Raw genomic sequence first — 20,393 nt, forward strand, 5'->3', positions numbered from 1 at the left:
GGGCATTCACGTCAGCCACAGGTGCTAGTTAAGACCTATTCAGTACAACGGATCACCCCGAATACAGAGTACCAAGTTCAAACTTACAAAGATAACATGTCACAGATTGGCGAATCACAAAGATCATACACAGAACCTGAACACTGACAACATGTCATTGACTATCATATGCCACTTATTAGACCAGGTAGACCAACCACAGTAAAATTGTACCCTCCGCCTACATAATGCAGATTCCAAGTCCTTTGTGGCTTTTTACCGTTCAAAAACAAAGGCAGGTTTCCTGTCAAAAAAAGGCAGGTTTGAGACGGGAGATGTGGTGTTACACGCCTCCAACTTCATGCTCTTCCCTCTCAAGGATGCCTGCATGAGAGAGCAAAGCCCACAGGTGGGTGATGAACTCGCCGCCTTTCGCTAGCTGTGCGACGTGTGCATCAGCGTCATCTGACGGCGCAAGGTAGAGCAGCATCTTGGCCCAAAAATCGGCAAGCACCTTCCAACACTGTGTAACATCTTATACCTCCTTTTCGAAAAAAATCTCCTCGAGTTGCTTCCCCAGCTTGGCACCCTTCTGAAAGAGTGTCTCCTCTGATTCTGCTAAATTCCTGATCTCTTCGTACTTGTCCCTAAAATCTTTCAGGAATTCGGTTGCTTCTCGGGCAACTGCATGGCTCAGACACCATGTATAATCTGTGTGCCCAGGAAGAAGCTGCGGTGCAGAGACCACCAGATATGCACAATATTTTGACACTTTTGTGGCAATGTCATGATGGAACTTGAGTTCCGCTCACTCATTTTGGCAAGCATTGTTCTTCACTGTTGCCATCTCACAGTAACAAGTTGCTATGTGCCAAGTCATATAAGGTGTGCCTGATTCTCCTTCCCAGAGCAGATTTTATCTGAGTATATATCATGTCCACAAGCCTATAAGAGGTCTTGTGCTCCATTAGACACCAATGATGATTTCCCATTTGTTAGCTTGCCACGAGTACGTATAAGGGAGCGGACAATTGCCTCTTTTATTTCTGCCGGCAACTCGATAGGTTCACCAGCAGCCATGCAGACCGTTGATGCACCATAACTTTGGTGTATGAGATTTGCGTCTGTAAGATTAATAGAACTTGTCGCTGATATGATAAACTTCCCAAACTTTTTGAGTACTTTATGCTCTTTCTTGGAGCGATCAGCTGACTGATTCAAGTAAAGAGTACTGCCCAAGCTTGTGTCGCCAGTAGTGTTTGTCTGACGCACAGTGAACACCAATCTTTGTAAGTAGCACTTTTAATCTCATCATGCAGCTCCCTCTTGTGTTTGATATTGGTTGTTGTTTGAGAAACTGACAAACAAAGTATACTCTGGCCCAAATGGCCGTCCAGTAAAGTAGCAGCTGTAGCAATTCAAGCAAAGCAGCACATGCAAGTATCAGTAAGGTGATCACAACCTCAGTTGTGTTGTTCACAACAAGAGACTCATCTTCATCGCAACAATTGATCAATACACGACTGGCAACGCCATATGCTGTAAGAGATATGCAGGTGAGTGAAGCTAAGGACCAGAATGTTGCAGCTCTTGATCCATAATAAATGACAGCGTACTTGGTGAAGTGGAAATCATAGATAAAGGCTAGCTCTACCTCAATCACCTTGAAAACCCTTTTGTAGTCTGTGGCATTCTCCAATAGCGGACCCTTGAAGACAAAATCATGCGCCTTTTTTCTGGATTCGCCACAAGCAAACCCAAAGCAGCGCCTATTCAACAGATGAAAGAGTGAGAAGGAAAGGCAAGTGTATTTTAGCTCTAGGCCTATAGAACGATCATTGCACTGCCATATCTTCTCTATGTCAATGGCATCGTCATCCTCCGCTGTTAATCCTGTTGTATTCCAGCTGTCTATTCTCAATCGAGTAGTTAACATCAAAGTTACCATCACTTGAGGATACCTTGATCAAAAGTAACCCAGCATACCCATATAAGGGCGCAGCCTGGCATATATGTCTTGTGTCTAGCCTGTTGTCACTGAGAGTATAAGCTGTCACAGAGTCAGCAGAACCATAAAGAATACCGAGAGATATGGCCCAAATGGGATACATGCTGCTCTTCACCGCAGAAGGATTGCATTGAACCTAATGTATATATGTTATCAAAGAGCTTGATATTGTTTTCACTAGACAGAATAATGTCCTCCGTATTCTTATCACTTGTTTAGACCCCTCTCTGATCCCTGACACTTGGGACCTTAAGGTCAAGAATGAGTTCTTTCGGTTAACTTTTGAGGTGGAAGGGGAGCAAGAGACAAACAATGTTGATGTTTCTATGTCTGATGTACATGGTGATGGGGGAGATGATGAGTCTAATCCTAATGACCAAGATAAGCCAGCAGGTGGTGATAATGATCGCAATGTGAAGAGAACCAAAAATGTAGAGAGTGCAAAGGATGTAAAAGGTACATCCAACGCGCCACCAATGGCAACCAAGACTGCATTACTGATGAACTCCGAAGCACCGATACTTCAAAGTCTGCCGTGTCCGCGTATAATACTCCGCCGATACTCCGATACCCCGATACACGGGCGATACACGTATCCCAGGAGTATCGGCTTTTCCGATTTTAAAAAGAAAGAAAAAAAATACCGATACACCACCGATACACCGCCAGGGACATCATCGACACGGCTAGGACACATGAATGTTGGGAAGCCCAATCAAAGCCCACTAGTGACCCTAATAGTTAGTGTCCTATCTATCTATTTTCTTAATTAACTATGGAAGTGGTTTGGATTGAGGCCTCAGGAGTGAGTGCACCGCCACCGTTGCCGTCTGGAGTCGCTCGCCGCCATCTAGAATCGCCTCCCCGCAACCTGGAATCGTTCTCTCCTCCGCCACCTCAATTATTCTTTGACTTCACAAGTCATTGCATAGCATTTCATTAATTTTATATGTATATTCGCCGTATCGCCGTATTGTTGTTTCTAGAAATTGCCGTATCGCGTATCCCCGTATCCGTATCGCCATATCTGTCTCGCCGTATCGGTGCTTCGTAGCTGATGAATACGGATAGTTCTGTGGTCTTGGATACGGGCCATCTTATGTCGCCAAACAGTGAAAACACACCAAGGTATGATGATGTTTTGTCCAGATCGCATAATTTGGGTTTAAGTCCTAAAGTTCTTTTTTCTTCTTTTAGTGCGGCTGCGGAGGGAGCTATGGAGTATGATCCAGTAGTGCCTCGCGCTGATCTAATTTCCATCTCAAACAAGCAAAAAAATGATGTGCTGGTACCTGAGTTTGCCGTCGCTAGCGAGGAGACAGGGGGCACGTCGATCACGATGGCGTTGCATGCTGCACGTCCATCGATCCATGCAGCGCCGAGACTGGAACCCGCGGCTCACACGCCGAGCGGGCCGAAGACGGCGAGCGGACCTGTTGTGTCTCAGCCAACCTCGCATGGTCGTTTTGACATCATGCATTCTGAGGTACCTCCTTCTAGTACGGTTATGGCATCAATTGTTTCAAATTCCATTACAACACCTAAGGTGAATGAACCAGCTCAGTTGCATGTTTTAAATAATTCTGTGGAGACTCATACTCCTGGTCCTTCTGTTGCACAGGGAGCGAGTAACCCTGGTCTTTCTTTGGCTGTTGACACTGTTATTTCTTGTAAGAATTTACCAAGGTATGATGAGGTACATCTTACGTCTAATCCCGTGTGTAACATCTCTAAGATTTATTTTTCATCTAGCAGTATGGCTGTGGAGGACAGTGAGAAGTATGCACAAACTGTTTTACCAGACACGGTGATAGATAACAAAGCGGGAAAGAAGACGTCGACTGTGGCAGATGTGCATGGCACATGCAGATCGGACCTTGCTGGAGCAGGACACGTGGCTTTGGCCACGCCGACGATCTCCAAGCCGTCCCCTTTTGTTGGCTCTGCTTCGCCTATGGGGAAGGGAAAATCTTTTAGGCCTGGTATGCATGGCCCTTCTAAACCCATACAGACGACGCCTACCAAGACTACGTCGATTCATACTGTCATTAAGCACAAGGGTGCGGAAAAAAATAAGGTGAATAAATTACATGTTATACATTCTTTGAATCAAGAGGATCTGTCTCTCTCTTTGTCAGATAATATACACAAGGAGCTTCTGTTCCGGGTGAGAATAATATGTCTTTGGTTTCACCTTTCTCTTACAAACAGATTGTTGATTTTGGGGGTATTGAAGAGACAACTATGCAAAGTGTGCGATCGAGTGGAAGGTTGCGCGCTCAGCCAAATTATGACGCTACTCAAATGGAGAGGGCGAGAATGATTCTTCAGAAGCGAGATGAAATACCTGTGATAGGTACGCCTAAGATACAAACCAACTCTTTAATTTCTTTCTCCGAGGATGAGATTATTCAGCATGCTAATTCTTTGGGGGTATCGCTGGGTAATTCGCATTCGGAGAATATTGCTTCAGTGAACCTAATGAAAGAAATTGAAATGGGCCGCATGCTTACTGTTTTGGAAAAAAGGATAAAAAAACTAGCAACACTGCTTTTGATTCAGCTTGTTTGATAGTTTCCCGTGCATCTAATTTGTGTGAAGATTTGGAAAATGAAGAGGATTTTGTTGGGGATGAGTTAAATAAGTTTACTCCTATCATTATTAAAGATAAGAAAAGACGGAAAAAATCCTATGATAAGAATAATGTTAGGAGGAGTAACCGTATTCGGGTTAAAACTACGAAATCTTAATGCATAATTTAAAAGGAATTACCTGGAACAGTGAAGGATTTAAGGATCCCGGAAAACATCTTTTTGTTAAAGAATCTATTAGGGAGTATGACCTGGATTTTTTTGCTTTATTAGAGACAGGCCGGTCGCATTTTTCTATACCTTTCCTTAGAGATTTGTCGGCGGGAAAGGAGTTCGCTTGGTTTTGCTTACCTCTGCAGGGACGATCGGGGGGTATTTTAGTAGGAATAAATTCTGCTACATTGAAAGTAAATAGAGTTGATAGTGGAGATTTTTGTGTTAAGTTGGCTATTAAATCAAAGATAGATGGTTTTGAATGGTTATTTGTGCCGGTGTATGGGGCGGCACAGGACAAGTTCAAACATGATTTTCTTGCGGAGTTAGTAAGGATGTGTGATTCTGAGACTCTGCCAATGTTGCTGGCAGGGGATTTTAATATTTTAAGGAGACCACAGGATAAAAGTAATGATAATTTCAATCCTAGGTGGCCTTTTGTTTTTAACGCTATAATTGAAAATCTGAATCTAAGAGAGATTGCGCTGTCAGGAAGACAATTTACTTGGGCAAGTAGAAGAGATAATCCAACATATGAAAAATTGGATAGAGTCCTAACTAGTGTCGAATGGGAGCAAAAATTTCCAATGGTATCTGTCCGGGCTTTGACTAGGGCAGGTTCGGACCATACCCATTTGCTCATTGACGCTGGTCGTCAAGCTCATGTAGGAAACAAGGTTCGTTTTTCTTTCGAGCTATCATGGTTAGAGCAGGAGGGTTTCCATGATATGATTGCAGCTGAATGGGCTGCTGGACCTATTGGGAAGACTCCTATTCAAACCTGGCAAAATAAAATAAGACACTTACGTCGTTTTTTACGGGGTTGGGCAAAAAATTTAAGTGGAAAATACAAAAAAGAAAAGGAATGTCTGTTAGCTATTATTGACGCTTTGGATATTAAGGCAGAATCCGTTCCTCTATCTCCAAATGAGAAGAATGATCTGAAAATAGCCAACGAAAAATTAAACAAGCTTAGGCGTGATGAAGAAATTAAATGGGCACAAAGGGCAAAGGTGAAATATATCCAGGAAGGAGGAGACAATACTAAGTATTTTCATCTAATAGCAAATGGGAAACATCGGAAAAAGAAAAATTTTCAGTTAGAACAAGACGAAGGTACCATTGTTGGTGATGATAATCTAAAGATTTACATAACTGAATACTACAAAAAATTGTTTGGCAACCCAGATCCAAGTTCTGTCACTTTGGATGAAAACAGAACTGATGATATTCCACAATTGTCGACAAATGAAAATAGTCTATTAATTATGAATTACTCAATGGAGGAAATTCATAAAGCTATCTTGCAGATGGAGCATAATAAATCGCCTGGACCCGATGGATTTCCGGCTGAATTTTATCAGCACTTTTGGGAAGTCATTAAATTAGACTTGATGGCACTTTTTGAGTGCTTTCAGAAAGGAAATTTGGATTTGTATAAACTCAACTTTGGAGTTATCACATTGCTCCCAAAAAAAGAAAACGCTACCCAAATTCAACAATATAGACCCATCTGCCTGCTGAATGTTAGTTTCAAATTTTTTACTAAAGTTGCGACGAATCGAATTTCAGAAGTAGCCCAGAAAGTTATCAAACCGACACAGACTGCTTTTATACCAGGAAGACATATCTTAGAAGGAGTGGTGGTATTACACGAGACGATACATGAATTACATCGGAAAAAGCTTAATGGGGTTCTCTTCAAAATTGATTTCGAGAAGGCTTATGATAAGGTAAAATGGCCTTTTTTGCAACAAGTCCTTCGTATGAAAGGCTTTGATCCTATTTGGTGTGAGAGGATTAGACAATATGTGCAAGGGGGGAGTGTAGGTATTCGAGTTAATGATGATATTGGACATTTTTTTCAAACTAGGAAAGGTTTGCGCCAAGGGGATCCGTTGTCTCCGATACTATTTAACATTGTTGCCGATATGTTGGCTATCCTTATTTCTCGGGCTAAGGAAGAAGGGAAAGTTGGAAGTTTGTTACCACATCTGATTGACGGGGGGATTTCTATATTGCAATATGCGGATGATACGATTTTATTTATGGAACATGATATAGCTAAAGCGATTAATATGAAGCTTATTCTCTCTATTTTTGAACAATTATCAGGCCTTAAAATAAATTTTCATAAAAGTGAAATTTTTTGCTTTGGTGAGGCTCGGGATATGGAGCATCAATATAGAAATATTTTTGGGTGCGAAACTGGATCTTTACCTTTCAGATATTTGGGCATTCCTATTCACTATAGGGCACTCCGAAATGCGGAGTGGAACCTTGTTGAGACTCGTTTTGCATCTAAGCTAAGTTGTTGGCGTGGGAAAATGCTTTCTTACGGTGATAGACTAGTCTTAATCAATTCGGTCCTGACAAGTCTCCCAATGTTCATGTTATCCTTCCTCGAAATCCCAGTTGGGGTGAGGAAAAGGTTAGATTACTATAGATCAAGATTTTTCTGGCAATCAGATGAGACTAAAAAGAAATATCGACTTTCTAGGTGGAATATTTTGTGTAGACCTAAAGATCAGGGGGGTTTAGGGATCGAAGTACTTGAGTTAAAAAAATAAATGCTTACTCAGTAAATGGCTGTTTAAATTGCTTTCGGAAGAGGGTATGTGGCAGCAACTGTTGTATAATAAATATCTCAAGAATAAAACTCTTTCACAAGCTGTAGCAAAACCTACTGATTCACAATTTTGGAAAGGACTTATGCGGGTAAAGGAGGATTTTTTAATCGGGTTTTTTTTAAGGTGGGTAATGGTATGACAGTTAGGTCTGGGAGGATGTTTGGCTAGCGGATGCCCCACTGTGTCAACAGTACCCAGCTTTATACAACATTGTTCAACATAAAAATATTCTTGTTTTAACGGTTATGGCGCATACACCTTTGAATATCACCTTTAGGAGAGGTTTAAGTGATAACAACTGGTTACAATGGCTGAATTTATGCCAACAGCTAATGGCAATTTCTTTAAATAGTGAACCTGATGTGTTTTGTTGGAAACTTACAGATTCTGGGCTGTTCTCAGTTAAGTCTATGTATCTCGATATGATGAACGGACATACTATTTATCTTCGAAAATATTTGTGGAAATTAAAGATTCCCCTCAAAATTAAAAAATTTATGTGGTTCCTTAGTAACAAAGTGCTCCTTACGAAGGATAATCTTGCTAAAAGAAAGTGGAATGGGTGTCAAAAATGTTGTTTTTGTGATTCCACTGAAACTGTTAACCATTTGTTTATTACTTGCCCGTACGTAAAAATTATTTGGCGTATGGTTTATTTAACTTACAATATTCCTCCACCAGCTAATGTTACTAATATGTTCGGTAAATGGCTCAATGGGATATGTAAGGATGATAAACACAAAATTCGTGTGGGAATATCTGCTATATGCTGGTCTGTATGGAGGACGAGGAATGATATCATTTTTAACAAGCAAAATGGAACTAATTTTTTGCAGGTTATCCGACGCGCTGCTCATTGGATTCACCAATGGGTTTTACTTCTCCCTATGGAACAACGGGAGGATATGGTTACTGGATGCAACCGGATGCTGGTGGTTGCTCAGGACTTCTTTTTCCAGGCTTCTGGATGGCGACACATTAATAGATTAGCAGATGGATAGCCTGTCTTTGTGTCGCATTTTTCTGTGGTTGATTCATATATCGACCCTAGCTTTTCCATGAGTGTAATACTGAACCTTGTGTACTTGTTTTCCGTACTTTTTGTTCAATAAAGTTAGCCGTGTGCATCTTATTGATGCAGAGGCTGGGGCGATGCTCCCATATCGAAAAAAAAATATGGCGAAGACACCTTTCTGGATGAACCAGTTTCTGCGCCGGCGACGGTATGAACCAAAGGTAGCGAGGAACAAGAAGGCAACGCTAGCCAGCAATACAGTACTTCTATGCGGATCACTGTCCCCCTTGAGGTCTTCCACAAGTAAGTATCTTGCATACTGTGATAAGGTAATTACTGTAGCATTCCCAAGATGGTTCTCATTCTTGAACATCTTGCAGTAATCATTAACCTTCAATGAATAGATTGATGTATTCACATATTCGTGCGGTAATTGCAGGTATGTCTGTCTAAGAGATAATTGGTTTAAAAAGTTACTCTTTGTAGCTAATACGAATATATCCTTTTTTATAGAAACCAAAACAACCAAGAGTACATACCTTGTCATTACTCATTTCCTTAAGCCGGTTTGAACTGCCTGCACTGGACTGTAATTTTCTTCTTTCCTCGAGCACTCTCCAGTTTCCACAGGTTTAGGATGCAGACCGGATATGCTGCAAATGGTTCTCAGGTTTATGATGCAGATCGGATATGCTGCAAATGTTTGTCAGATAAATGCAATCAGACATTCAGACATGTGTATCAATATCACCTATTGGGAGGTGACAAGCTGACCTTTTTAAAAGCCTCGCAATCCGAGATCTGAGCAGCTCAACTATACATATTCTATTGGCCATATCTCGGGTTCAGATCCGTCTGATTCTTTATTCATGCAGAACATGGCTTCGTTTATCTCGTCTTGATCCTGGGAAAGAAGACTTGACAATTTTCAAATGGTACGATTGAAAATTAGTGAGCAATAAATTTGTCCCCTCCCAGGTTTGTCGAACAAAATAGTTACCTGGCTCCTGCGGCGAGGATGACTCACACGACACGGGGAGACACTGACCGGAGCAACGAGGCGCCTCAAGCGGCTCAAAGGACGTTCTTGGCACGCGCCATTTGGGCGGCTCCCGGAGCTCCGCTCGCCGCACCTCCCTCGTCCCGTCAGTTGCACGCTGCTCCGTCGGCCTCCCCTCATCTCCACGCCTCAGTCTCAGCATGCTGGACATCGGGAGATCCACATGCAGCTCCGCTCCTCTCCTTCCTCCTGCCACGCCCATCGAAGCCGCTGCTGTCCGCGAGCAGAAGCCCAGCGGACCAGGCTTGGCCGGCGCGGCACTTTCAGAAGCCACCAATCATTCCGGGCCGTCCGGACACAGATCAGGTGACATGCGGACGGGGCTTGCCTGTTCCCAATAACTGCTCCCATCGGTGTTCCGTGCGTACGTGGCGAGCATCCAGGCGTACCCACCTTTTCCTCCCCAAACGTGATTTTTTCTCCCAGAAAAAAAGAGAAATACGACCGTATCCCTTCACGTAATTCTCGGCACTGAATCTGCATCTAACAAAATACAGGAGGGAAACTTTCTCCTTCGCGCCAAATAACAATACAATATACCTCTGCGCGCCAAAAACACTTGATGCACAGAACAACAAATCGCACCTCCTTCATCTACGTACAGCATACACAACCAGGGAGAAGCGGAGCCAGATTACAGAAAATATACAAGTGTAGAAGACCTCCATCAATCAACGAATCTAGGGACAAGCTGATGCGAATTCAATAAGTCCCAGGCAAATTCTCCCTTGTCCATTGATGGCTTCTTCAAGGATTGATCCTGTGAACCGTGAGCACCATGATGAATCACAACAACAGGCAGTAAGAAACAGCACTCCCAATCCTCATGATTTCGTTTTCTAGTTCTAATATCTTCTTTTTGAACTGGCCATTTACTTCCCATCCTGCAATGCAAACAGATCTGATCTCAACAATATGTACACTGACTATAGTGAAATACTATCTTATATAGGATGCACATGAAACTGGCGCTACCATTGTCACTGATGGTATTGATCAGAGAGTACCAAAGGTCGGTATGGAATTCTTATCTGAACAGGAAGCCTATTTGTTTTATAACAAATATGCAGAAACTATTGGTTTTAGCACACGAAGAGGGAGTCACCATAAAGTAAAGAACACCGATACAATACAACATCGGACTTTTTTATGTTCCCGTCAAGGTATGGACTACATGTAATTTGATCCTTTCATAATCATTTTTGGATGCACTTACTGAATAACGTGAACCAACAGGAATCCGTGGTGAAGATAAAAGAGATGATACATTTAGTTACAGTAGGCCTCAAACAAGATGTGGGTGTGGTGCTCGTATGAAGATAAGTCTAAAAAATGGACTTTATCATGTGTATGAATTTGAAGAAACACATAACCATGTTCTTGCTACTGGAAATATGGCCCAATACTTGAGATCCCACAGGAAAGTAACTGAAGCACAATTAGCAAATGCCGAGGTTGCAAAGTCTGTGGGAATTTCAAACAAAGCAACTATTGATCTTATGGCCAAAGATGCAGGTGGAATTGGAAGTCTTGGCTTTACACGGGTAGATATGAAAAATCGGCTGTACTCAAAGAGAACATTAAAAGTAAAGCAAGGTGACACAGGGGGAGTGCTAGAATACATGGAGAAGAAAGTATCCGAAGATGTCAATTTTTTTTATTCAATTCAAATCGATGAGGATGATTTGATAACTAATATCTTTTGGGCCGACTCCAAAATGGTCTCAGACTATGCAATATTTGGTGATGTTATATGCTTTGACACCACATACAGGAAACTAGACGATGGGCGTCCATTTGGTTTGATTGTTGGAGTGAATAATCATAAGAAAACAATGGTGTTTGGTGCTGCACTTCTCTATGATGAAACTGCTGAGAGTTTTGGTTGGCTTTTTAGAACTTTTCTAAAAGTTATGTCAGGAAAATATCCACTAACAATTTTGACTGACGAAGATGCAGCAATGGCCAAGGCAATCAGTATAGTCCTGCCTTTTACTCACCATAAACTTTGTGTATGGCATATGAATCAGAACGCTTGCAAGCACCTTGCTGGAGTTGTTCCGGACTATAAGAAGTTTAATGCTGATTTTCAGCATTGTATCTATGATATTGAGGAGGAAGATGAATTTATAACTGCATGGAATGGAATGCTTCATAAATATGGACTACAAGAAAATGCATGGCTCCAAAGGATATTTGAGAAAAGGGAGCAATGGGCACTAGTATATGGGAGAAATACATTTTCTGCCCACATGAGCACTACTCAAAGGAGCGAGAGCATGAACAACGAACTCAAGAGTTACATTAATATTAAATATGACATGCTTACTTTTTTTGAGCATTTTGAACGGCTAGTTGCAGATAAAAGAGATGAAGAGGTAAAGTATGACTTTAGAGCAACACAAACTACTCCCAAGCTCATGGCAGAGTCTAGCTATGTATTAAGGCAAGGTGCAACTACATATACTCCAGCAATATTTAAGCTGTTTCAGGAACAAGTGCTTCGGACCCTCAACTATGACACATTTCTTTGTGATGATAGTGACCTAGAGAAGAAGGTTTACAGAGTAAATTTTCATGGTACACATCGTGAGCATATTGTCAGATTTGTTCCAAAAGAAGAAACAGTCATTTGCAGTTGCAAGAAGTTTGAATTTGCTGGAATACTTTGCTCCCATTGCTTAAAGATACTTGATATTAATAATATCAAGCATATCCCCGAAAAATACATCTTAAAAAGATGGACAATTGATGCAAAAGTTCTGCAGATAACAAGCAATCGCAACCTACATGACAACCCAAAAGAAAGAATGTCAAGTCGCTACAAAGACTTATGCAAAATGTTTGTCAAAATAGCTGCTCGTGCCGCGGAGTCTGAAGAATCATACAATGAAGCTGCTAATTGCGCAGCACAACTAGCACAGAATGTGGAGAAATGTTTGAAAATTAGAGCTGATCCTGATTTGGGCAGTTCCTCCGGTTCAGAAGGTGTGTACTATGCTATATTTTTAATTCTGTAGAGTAATGTCGAACTAAGATTTACTTTTTTTCGCTATAGTTGCACCTCTGAAGATTGACTCTAGTAGAGTATCAAAACACAACGAGGGGCTTGTTGAACCAAAAGGCATCAAGGTCAAGGAGAAGGATGTCCGAGGATCAAGAAGACCTATTGGTGGTTTGGAGAAAGCAAAATCAAAGAAGAAAAAGAAAAATAACACCGAAAATGCACAACCGCTACCTCATGGCGCCTCAATGGTATAAACTGTCTTGATTGTTCCACATAAAACTTTAGTTACTGAACATTCTTTGTAACTTTTGACAGGGACACTTAGAATCTTTCACAAGTCAAATTCCTACATATAAGTTACAGTACAGCCCAATCATAAATACTCCAATGCAGCCATCAGTTGGTACCATCCCCATGTCAACACAAAACGAAAGATTGTTTGCAGAATTACAGCCTTACAATACACTAATGGCACAGCAGTATACAATCAACCATGTTAAGCTTTATCATCTTAAAACTACGGTGATACTGAGCTTTCATATTTCTTTTTACAGGGTCAAGGCGCTGCAGGAGTCTACCATCCCAATGGATTACATCCATACAATACATTAATGGTATACCAGCCTACAATCAATAATTTCAGTGCTAAAATCTTAAAACTTTGGTGACACTGAGATTTGCTACTTCTGTTTATAGGGTCAAGGCACTCTAGGAGTGTACCATCCCAATGAATCGCACTCATACAGTGCACTAATGGTACATCAGTTCAAATTCAACAATGTTAAGTTTATCATCTTAAAACTTAAGACTTACTAAGCTTTGTTACATATTTTCATAGGGACAAAGCGATCCAGGAATTCCGACAAATCAGAACTATACCTATTTGCAACAGACACAGTTCAACTCAGCTATGCATCCCTCAATGCAGCCAGCCATTGGTACCTCGAGCGCTAGTACAATGACAGGACAAAATCAAGCCTACTTCTATCAACAGAAGCCAACTTAATCAATGTGTTACGAGATTCAAACTCTTTATATTTTGACTTGCTAGTTCCAAGTACTTTTATAAAAACTTGTAACGAAAGGTATTCAATTGAAATTCATTGTCTTTCACCACTCTTGGTTGTTAATTCTGAACAAGCACATTTGTATCATGTACACTATTGGTCAGACAGGGACGGTCAGATACAGGGGCAAAATTGGCCTCAAATACTTGCATCATCAACAAAGATGAGAAGTACAGTACATATAAATCAATTATGCTCCAATCGTAATAATCAGCAAAAGAAAATTACCTGTGTTGTCTCCTGTGGAGGTACGAGGTGGAGACGAAACAATTAGACGAACGCCGGCGCCGGTTCGCTTCCGGACGGGAGGAGGCACCGCAGCACGGCCTGGACCGACGACGCAAGTCGGCGCCACCTCTGTTGCGCGTCTACGACCTCCATCTCCGTACTCGAAGACGAGTGCTGCTGCCGCCAGTGCAACCCCAAGAGGTTTCAGAGCAGCGGATGAATGGAGGTACCCTGGTAGGGGAAGTGCGGGAGGAGAGGCCGTCGGAGAGATAGCGCAAGGGCATCGGCTGAGGGAGGGAACGGGGCCGCCGGCTGGAATAATGAGGCGGCGACCGGAGGACACGAACGGACCAAGCTACAGAAAGGGGATGAAGGACTGCAGCAACAGAAAGTAAGGGAAGGGGAACGACGTCGGAGGGAGGGAAGGAGGGCGGGGAGGGGGCGGGGAGGACGGTAGCCGTGACCGGAGACCATGGGATTCATCGTCTTGTCCTAGCTCGAAGGTGAAGAAAGCCGAAGCTGTTCTCGGAGTATTACGGTTGTATTTGTCTTCTTTTTTCAAGTCAGAAAGTAGCGCTAGGGAGAGGAAAAGGTGGGTACGCTGGATGCTCGCCACGTACGCAGGGAACACCGATGGGAGCAGTTCGTGGGAACACGGACATGCGGTCTAAATCCAAATTTAAACATTGCTAAAAAATCTGAAAAAAATCATGCATGTTCACAGCACATATTAAGATAATCTCTAAAAATTTTAGATCAAAATTCAAAACATACATCGAGAAACAAAAAAGAGAAACTCAGATGTCAATAGTCTACAGAGAAACTCATATTTGAATTCGGTAACTATTCATGACAGATTTTTCTTTTTTTGTTTCTCGATGTATGTTTCGAATTTTGATCTGAAATTTTTAGAGGTTATCTTAATATGTGCTATGAACATGCATGATTTTTCTCAATTTTTTCGCAATGTTTAAATTTGAATTTAGACCGCATGTCACACGGTAACATGCAAAAGGTGCATGTCACCTGATCTGTGTCCGCTGCGGTTCCCTTTCGAGCTCCGCAGGTGGCCGTCACTGTATCACACCAGGAGAACGAGACGGAATCTCGCCATACATATGTAAAATTAATAAATCTTGCAATTTTTAGCAAAAGTTTTTTTTTCATCTATCTTCATAGAAAATAAAATCAAGAAAAAATACCACGAAATTTTTCACGAAAACAAAAAGTCTAGAGCTTGGAATCACGCAAGAGGAGCCATAAAGACCAAAGGCTAGTGGCGCACCACTAGGGCCTACTTGGCCCTTGAGTTTCGCCTCATCTCCATCTTTCGTTTATATACCCTAAAAACCTACCCTGCCGAAGCCACGGAGTTTTTCGCGAAACAGAGTGTCGCCACATCCACGATCTTCGTTTCGAGGGTAAGATTGACCCTATTCTCCACTCCTGAGAGGGGGATTTTGAGGGCTTATTTATCATCACCGTCACCAACATCATCACCAACAACCATGTGCTCACTCTCCATCATCATGAATGAGTAGTTCTGTGTAGGCATATAAGGTGGCTGGAGTTTGGATGAGATTGATCACGTAATCATCCGTATGTATCGAGATTTAACGTATTCGTCTTGAGGATATTCATGTATGAATGTTGGTACACCTATACTATGTTTAATGCTTATTGGTAGGACCCGAGTGACATGATTTTAATACTGAACCTATATTGCTATATCATATATATAATATTGGTATTTATACGAAGGTGTATTGCTTATTATTATGTTAAACCTACGAATCCCTAAAGTGACAGTTAGGGAAACCCAAACGGAATATGTGATAGTTCGAGGATATTCTGTATTCATGAAATTTAATGCTCTGTTGTTCTGAGCTATTCAAAATGATAAACCTTAATTTTATGTAGTTCCAAATTAGCCCCGGTGAAATGGGGGTAGGGCAAAAAATATTATGCAAATTATCTTCTTAGTATGCATAATTATATTTGGATCACATATCTACACGCAACTGAATTACAGATATGTGCTATGTAATTAGGATTACATTATATGATCAATATTATTCATGCAACAACCCGCTATCACCTCATGCTTACAGTTTTAGTTACTGAAAGTTACACATCTTTACTTCTGGTGAAAACAAGACATTTAGTTCTATTGTCTACTACATATTTACTGCTTTGAATCAACAACTACAAATCACCGTTTTCTCGATGAATTTATTGATATATACGTGTGGTTGAGAGTGACGTCTCAATGGCTAAAATCTTATTGGTATTCTTGTGCTCCCCTTGAATCGAACTATAAATTTAGGTAACACTTCTTATGAAAGATTTCAACAATCCCTTATACTTGTAGACATCACTATGCTGTCACTACGGGAAAAACTGTCTTTGCCGTGCAACTATTTGCACGGCAAAGGGCCTTATATGCACGACCGCACGGTAAAGTCATTGACGGCAAAGGCTTCTTTGCCGTGCGCCTCGCCAATGTTGCACGGCAAAGGTCTTTGCCGTGCGACGCCGCACGGCAAAGGTCGCTTCTTTGCCGTGTGCTAAATATGTTTTATCTAAAAAAAAAAAAAGCTCCAAACTGGTCGGTCTGGGATTCGAACCTAGGACGCAGAGTAGGGAAATCGTGCAACCTTGCTACTGAGCTAAACGTTCGTTTGTTGATAACTATACCACGCCACACCTTTTGAGCCGAGAAGAAATCCAGTTTTTACATCTTTGCCGTGCGCTTACACTAGGCAAAGGCTTGCTTTGCCGTGTGTTTGTTAAAAACACTAGGCAAAGGCTTGCTTTGCCGTGCGTTTGTTAAAAACACTAGGCAAAGGCGTGCACGGCGATGCCTTTTGTGCTTTGCCGTGTGCCAGCGTCTTTGCAGTGTAGCCTATCTTTGCCGTGCGCTATGTTAGTCCTTTGCCGTGCAACTTTCTTTACCGTGCGCTCTCCTCCGTCGTTGCCATGAATCAAATCTTTGCCGTGCGTTCGTGTCTGTGTTTGCCGTGGCCAAAATCTTTGCCGTGCGTTTTTCTACGTGCGCTTTGCCGTGCGGAAACACACGGCAAAGATGCACTGCACGGCAACTGCATTTTTTCCCGTAGTGTGTAGTGGTAGGTAACTTTCCAATACCAACAGGTAACTTCGCAACAATAATACGCAACTTCATAGCAACAACGGTTAGTAGTGCGTTGAAAATGACACATCAGCATGCAACTTTAGTGAAGCTATAGTCAGCTTCAGAATAATGACATACAACTTCCAAGCAACATGATGCAACTTCAGTGCCGATGTGGATAACTCTAGAATACCGTAAGCAACTTCACAACAACATGAGGGCAAAGTTAATGTAGTTATAAATAATTTTGTTTCAGCGATAGACAACTTTGATTGCAGCTATATACAACTTTAAACCAGCTAATATACATGCTCTACCGGGGACGCCGGATACAAGAACATCGTCCGGACGCATGTTTGCAGCCCCTAGTCCTCATATGTTATTTTCTTTTTTTCCCACATTGTCTCTCACATATTTTTTCAAATGGGATGACCCCTCTATTAAAATGCATGCATCTAAATACTGTTTTTTTTCCGATAAAGATCTAGACACTGTTTGAGCGATATGATTGGAAAAAGCATTTTTTGTACAGATATTTTATCTCTTTTTATTCGGTCCTGTCCGTAAATACGCTCCAAATCATGGTGCTGAACATTTTTTGAGAGGGCCGAGTGGAGATGCTCCTACCTGCCTCTTTCGCGACGTGCATGTTCGCCCCGTGCAGAGCGACCAGTTGCCTCAGAATCAGATGCGCCCCCGCGAAGAGCAAATACAAAATACTGAGTATAGATCGATTCGATGCGTCCATTTGATGGAGAACTGAATTTATTAGGCTATCCTAACCATTACCTGCCACTGCAGTACTTTCATCGACGATAGATGGACCATGCTACCACTTGAGAACATGGCTCGTGATCCACCCTTCCTCCTCATGATAAGAGACATAATAATAATACTCCCCTCCGTCCTCGAAAAGTAATTGTTTAGATTTAAAATTTATCTATAAAAGTGTATTTCTCCATATCCAATGCATTCTAAAGTAGGAAAAAAAAATGCTTCTCTCTGGTTCTAGCATGCGGTCTCTTTATTTTCTACCTACGCTTAGCTCATTAGAAGTAGAAAGTTTAATAGGGTGAGAGATGGTGTGTGCCACTTTTTTATTGCAAAATTCTTAATATATATTGGATAACTCTGTCGTCCACTTTTATGATGATGGAGGGAGTAAGTACAGCCAAACTCTTGGCTATATTCAATCTTATAGCTATACACATATTAGGTAGCTATATAAAAGCCGGAAATTCTATTCGGCACATGGGAGCATATGCTCCTGCCACCGAAAAAACATTTTGAAATGTTCAAAAACTTCGGAAAAAAAATTCTCGCTTACATATCAACATTTTACGTGTGCACATCAAGTCTTGCGAAAAAACGATATTTTTTGTGACTTGTGTGAAAAAGACAAACAAAATGTCTTGTACACAACCTTTTTATAGAAAAATTTGTCTTTTTTACAGATGACACTCAAAATGTCGGTTTTCTGTGGAACGACTTTGTGAACGTGTAGAATTTCGAGATGTATCCACTAAATTTTGTGTTTAATTTTTCAACATTTTAAAAGTGCAATAAAACGAAGTTTAAAAACCGGGAGCATATGCTCCCGGGTGCCAAAACGCCACTCCAAAAAAGTGCTATTTTTTATACATGGTCCATCTTATAGCCACAAAAAATATCTGTAGCTTACTCTTAATTTAGAGTCTAACTTATTTTCTTTTCGCTATTCTCCCTCTTCTATTTAACCACAAAAATTATATACATATATAAGGCATAATAAAGCTGGTAATAACTATGTCATGTATTAAACATTCTTCTTGGCGTGCAACCATGCATGCAACTGGTCCTCGCGGAGAGTCTCGAAGGAGTACTCCACCACGCGATGCACAACTTCTTCCTCACGTCGCGCTAACTTGATGGACTTCCCCAGCATCATCTGCTCCTCCAAGTCTTCCTCCATCCCGGCCAGATCCTCCTCCTCTGCAACATGCTCCTCCTACTCTGGAGTGTGCTCCTCCCCGTGAGGTTGATGATGCTTCCCCCAGCACCGTTGTGCTGCGAGGAATGCTCATCATCCGCATCTAACGGCGCAAGATCGATGCAACCTAGAGTGGATTGGCGGGGAGGAATGGTGGAGAGGTGGGTAGGCCGCTAGAGGGAAGAGTGAGCGATACATTTTATAGGCAAGGAGGTAAACGGCGCAAAGATTTTGATTCCGCATTTTGAACGATATTGGTGAACTCGCGGGAACATTTCACGACCAAAATATTCGCAAACAATTTCGAAGAAAAAATCATTTGCACAGCAAGCTGACATCGTTTGCGATACCTTCCCCCGCATACGATTCTATTTGAACAAACCGGTGTTTGCGATATTTTGTCATGCACCTATTTGGCAGCCGCAACAATCCCACCCATCTCCGTGCACTCTTCCATGCCCTCCGAATTCATTTTGCCTTCTTCGTTGTCTTGGTTGTTGGTTAGTTGGATGGACTGCTCCTGCTCCTCCTCGGCCACCGGAGGCGCCCGCTCCGCCACGTGAGGTGCCTCCTACGCCACCTAAGGGGCCTGGCTCTAAATGGCAATGGTGCGCCTACGGCTACCATTGCACGATGTACGAGAGGTGAGCGGTCTTCTTGGTGGAACCATGACGAAGTGAACTGCATGTGTACCGTAATGGTGGGGTGTGTCAAACATTACGGCAAAGGCAAGGCGTCGACTGAAAGTTAGACACGTGACTTTTACATATTGTACCGTTTGAGTACCGCAGATGAGAAAAGACGGAAAAGATTAAAAAATTGTCGCAAAATGTTCACACATGATAACGTTAGTCATAGTCGTGTGCGATGAATGCCCTATAGGTTGATTCTTATTTCTAAATGGCTTGTTGTGAACTTTTTCTGAAAGCCCGGAAATGACTTCAGTGTGGGCCTGCCTCAAGACTAAGCATACAATTCTTGTTTTGTGCCATTAGCATTCAGCCGCACAACAAGAAAAAATGTTTCCATGTGCCACGGGATCTTTAATAGGCCCGATCTATTTTTATTATGTGTACTATATTTTCTCGTTCAATTGAAAGATGTGTATTGGAGGTACAGCTTCAATTTTTCTCGACGATTGTAATAACCCAGAACATAGGAACAACGAAGGGTAGATTTAGAAATGGGATGTGCATTTCATCGCAAAACGGGGGAAATTTTCGCGCCTTATTGCAACTAAACCGAAGAGGGATCGAGGTTCTCTCTCATTTTGCACTTAGGGTTAGGCAATGTGAGTTAGGGCAATTTCGAGATGATCTCTTTTGTATCTTATTGATTTGGGGAATTATTGCATTTGACAAGTGTTAACACATTTAACAATAAGCATCACACAATAAAGAATGAAATTCATAATTCAAACACAACTTATAAATTCAAATGACTTTGAATTTCAAATTGAATCTCAAATACAATATTTAATCAAGAATAGAAAT

The 20,393-nt window shown here is 41.7% G+C and overlaps 2 protein-coding genes and 1 long non-coding RNA gene across 4 annotated transcripts; 2 read left to right on the forward strand and 1 right to left on the reverse strand.

Annotated features, from left to right (window-relative positions):
• The first annotated feature begins 3,047 nt into the window (after positions 1-3,047).
• On the forward strand, positions 3,048-8,596 carry LOC127348104 (uncharacterized). Of its 2 annotated transcripts, none has more exons than XM_071819524.1 (6): positions 3,048-3,115; positions 3,185-3,473; positions 3,609-3,673; positions 3,740-4,064; positions 4,199-4,343; positions 8,258-8,596. In XM_071819524.1, the coding sequence occupies exons 1-6, from the start codon at positions 3,087-3,089 to the stop codon at positions 8,401-8,403; spliced, it is 999 nt and encodes a 332-aa protein (XP_071675625.1). In that variant the 5' UTR covers positions 3,048-3,086; the 3' UTR covers positions 8,404-8,596. The 2 variants fall into 2 exon arrangements, with proteins under 2 accessions (XP_071675625.1, XP_071675626.1); XM_071819525.1 differs by having other exon boundaries at positions 3,743-4,064.
• Positions 8,597-9,992: 1,396 nt separating this feature from the next.
• On the reverse strand, positions 9,993-14,228 carry LOC139830271 (uncharacterized). The gene is made up of 2 exons (XR_011742248.1): positions 13,799-14,228; positions 9,993-10,380 (listed from the first exon to the last, which is right to left on the reverse strand). It is a non-coding gene; the product is annotated as an uncharacterized lncRNA (long non-coding RNA).
• On the forward strand, positions 10,891-13,115 carry LOC139830782 (protein FAR1-RELATED SEQUENCE 5-like). The gene is made up of 4 exons (XM_071819613.1): positions 10,891-12,484; positions 12,555-12,751; positions 12,819-12,940; positions 13,058-13,115. The coding sequence occupies exons 1-4, from the start codon at positions 10,891-10,893 to the stop codon at positions 13,113-13,115; spliced, it is 1,971 nt and encodes a 656-aa protein (XP_071675714.1).
• Positions 14,229-20,393: the final 6,165 nt, after the last annotated feature.

The sequence above is a fragment of the Lolium perenne genome, chromosome 4 (genome assembly GCF_019359855.2).
Source record: "Lolium perenne isolate Kyuss_39 chromosome 4, Kyuss_2.0, whole genome shotgun sequence".
In the NCBI taxonomy this organism is placed as follows: domain Eukaryota; kingdom Viridiplantae; phylum Streptophyta; class Magnoliopsida; order Poales; family Poaceae; genus Lolium; species Lolium perenne.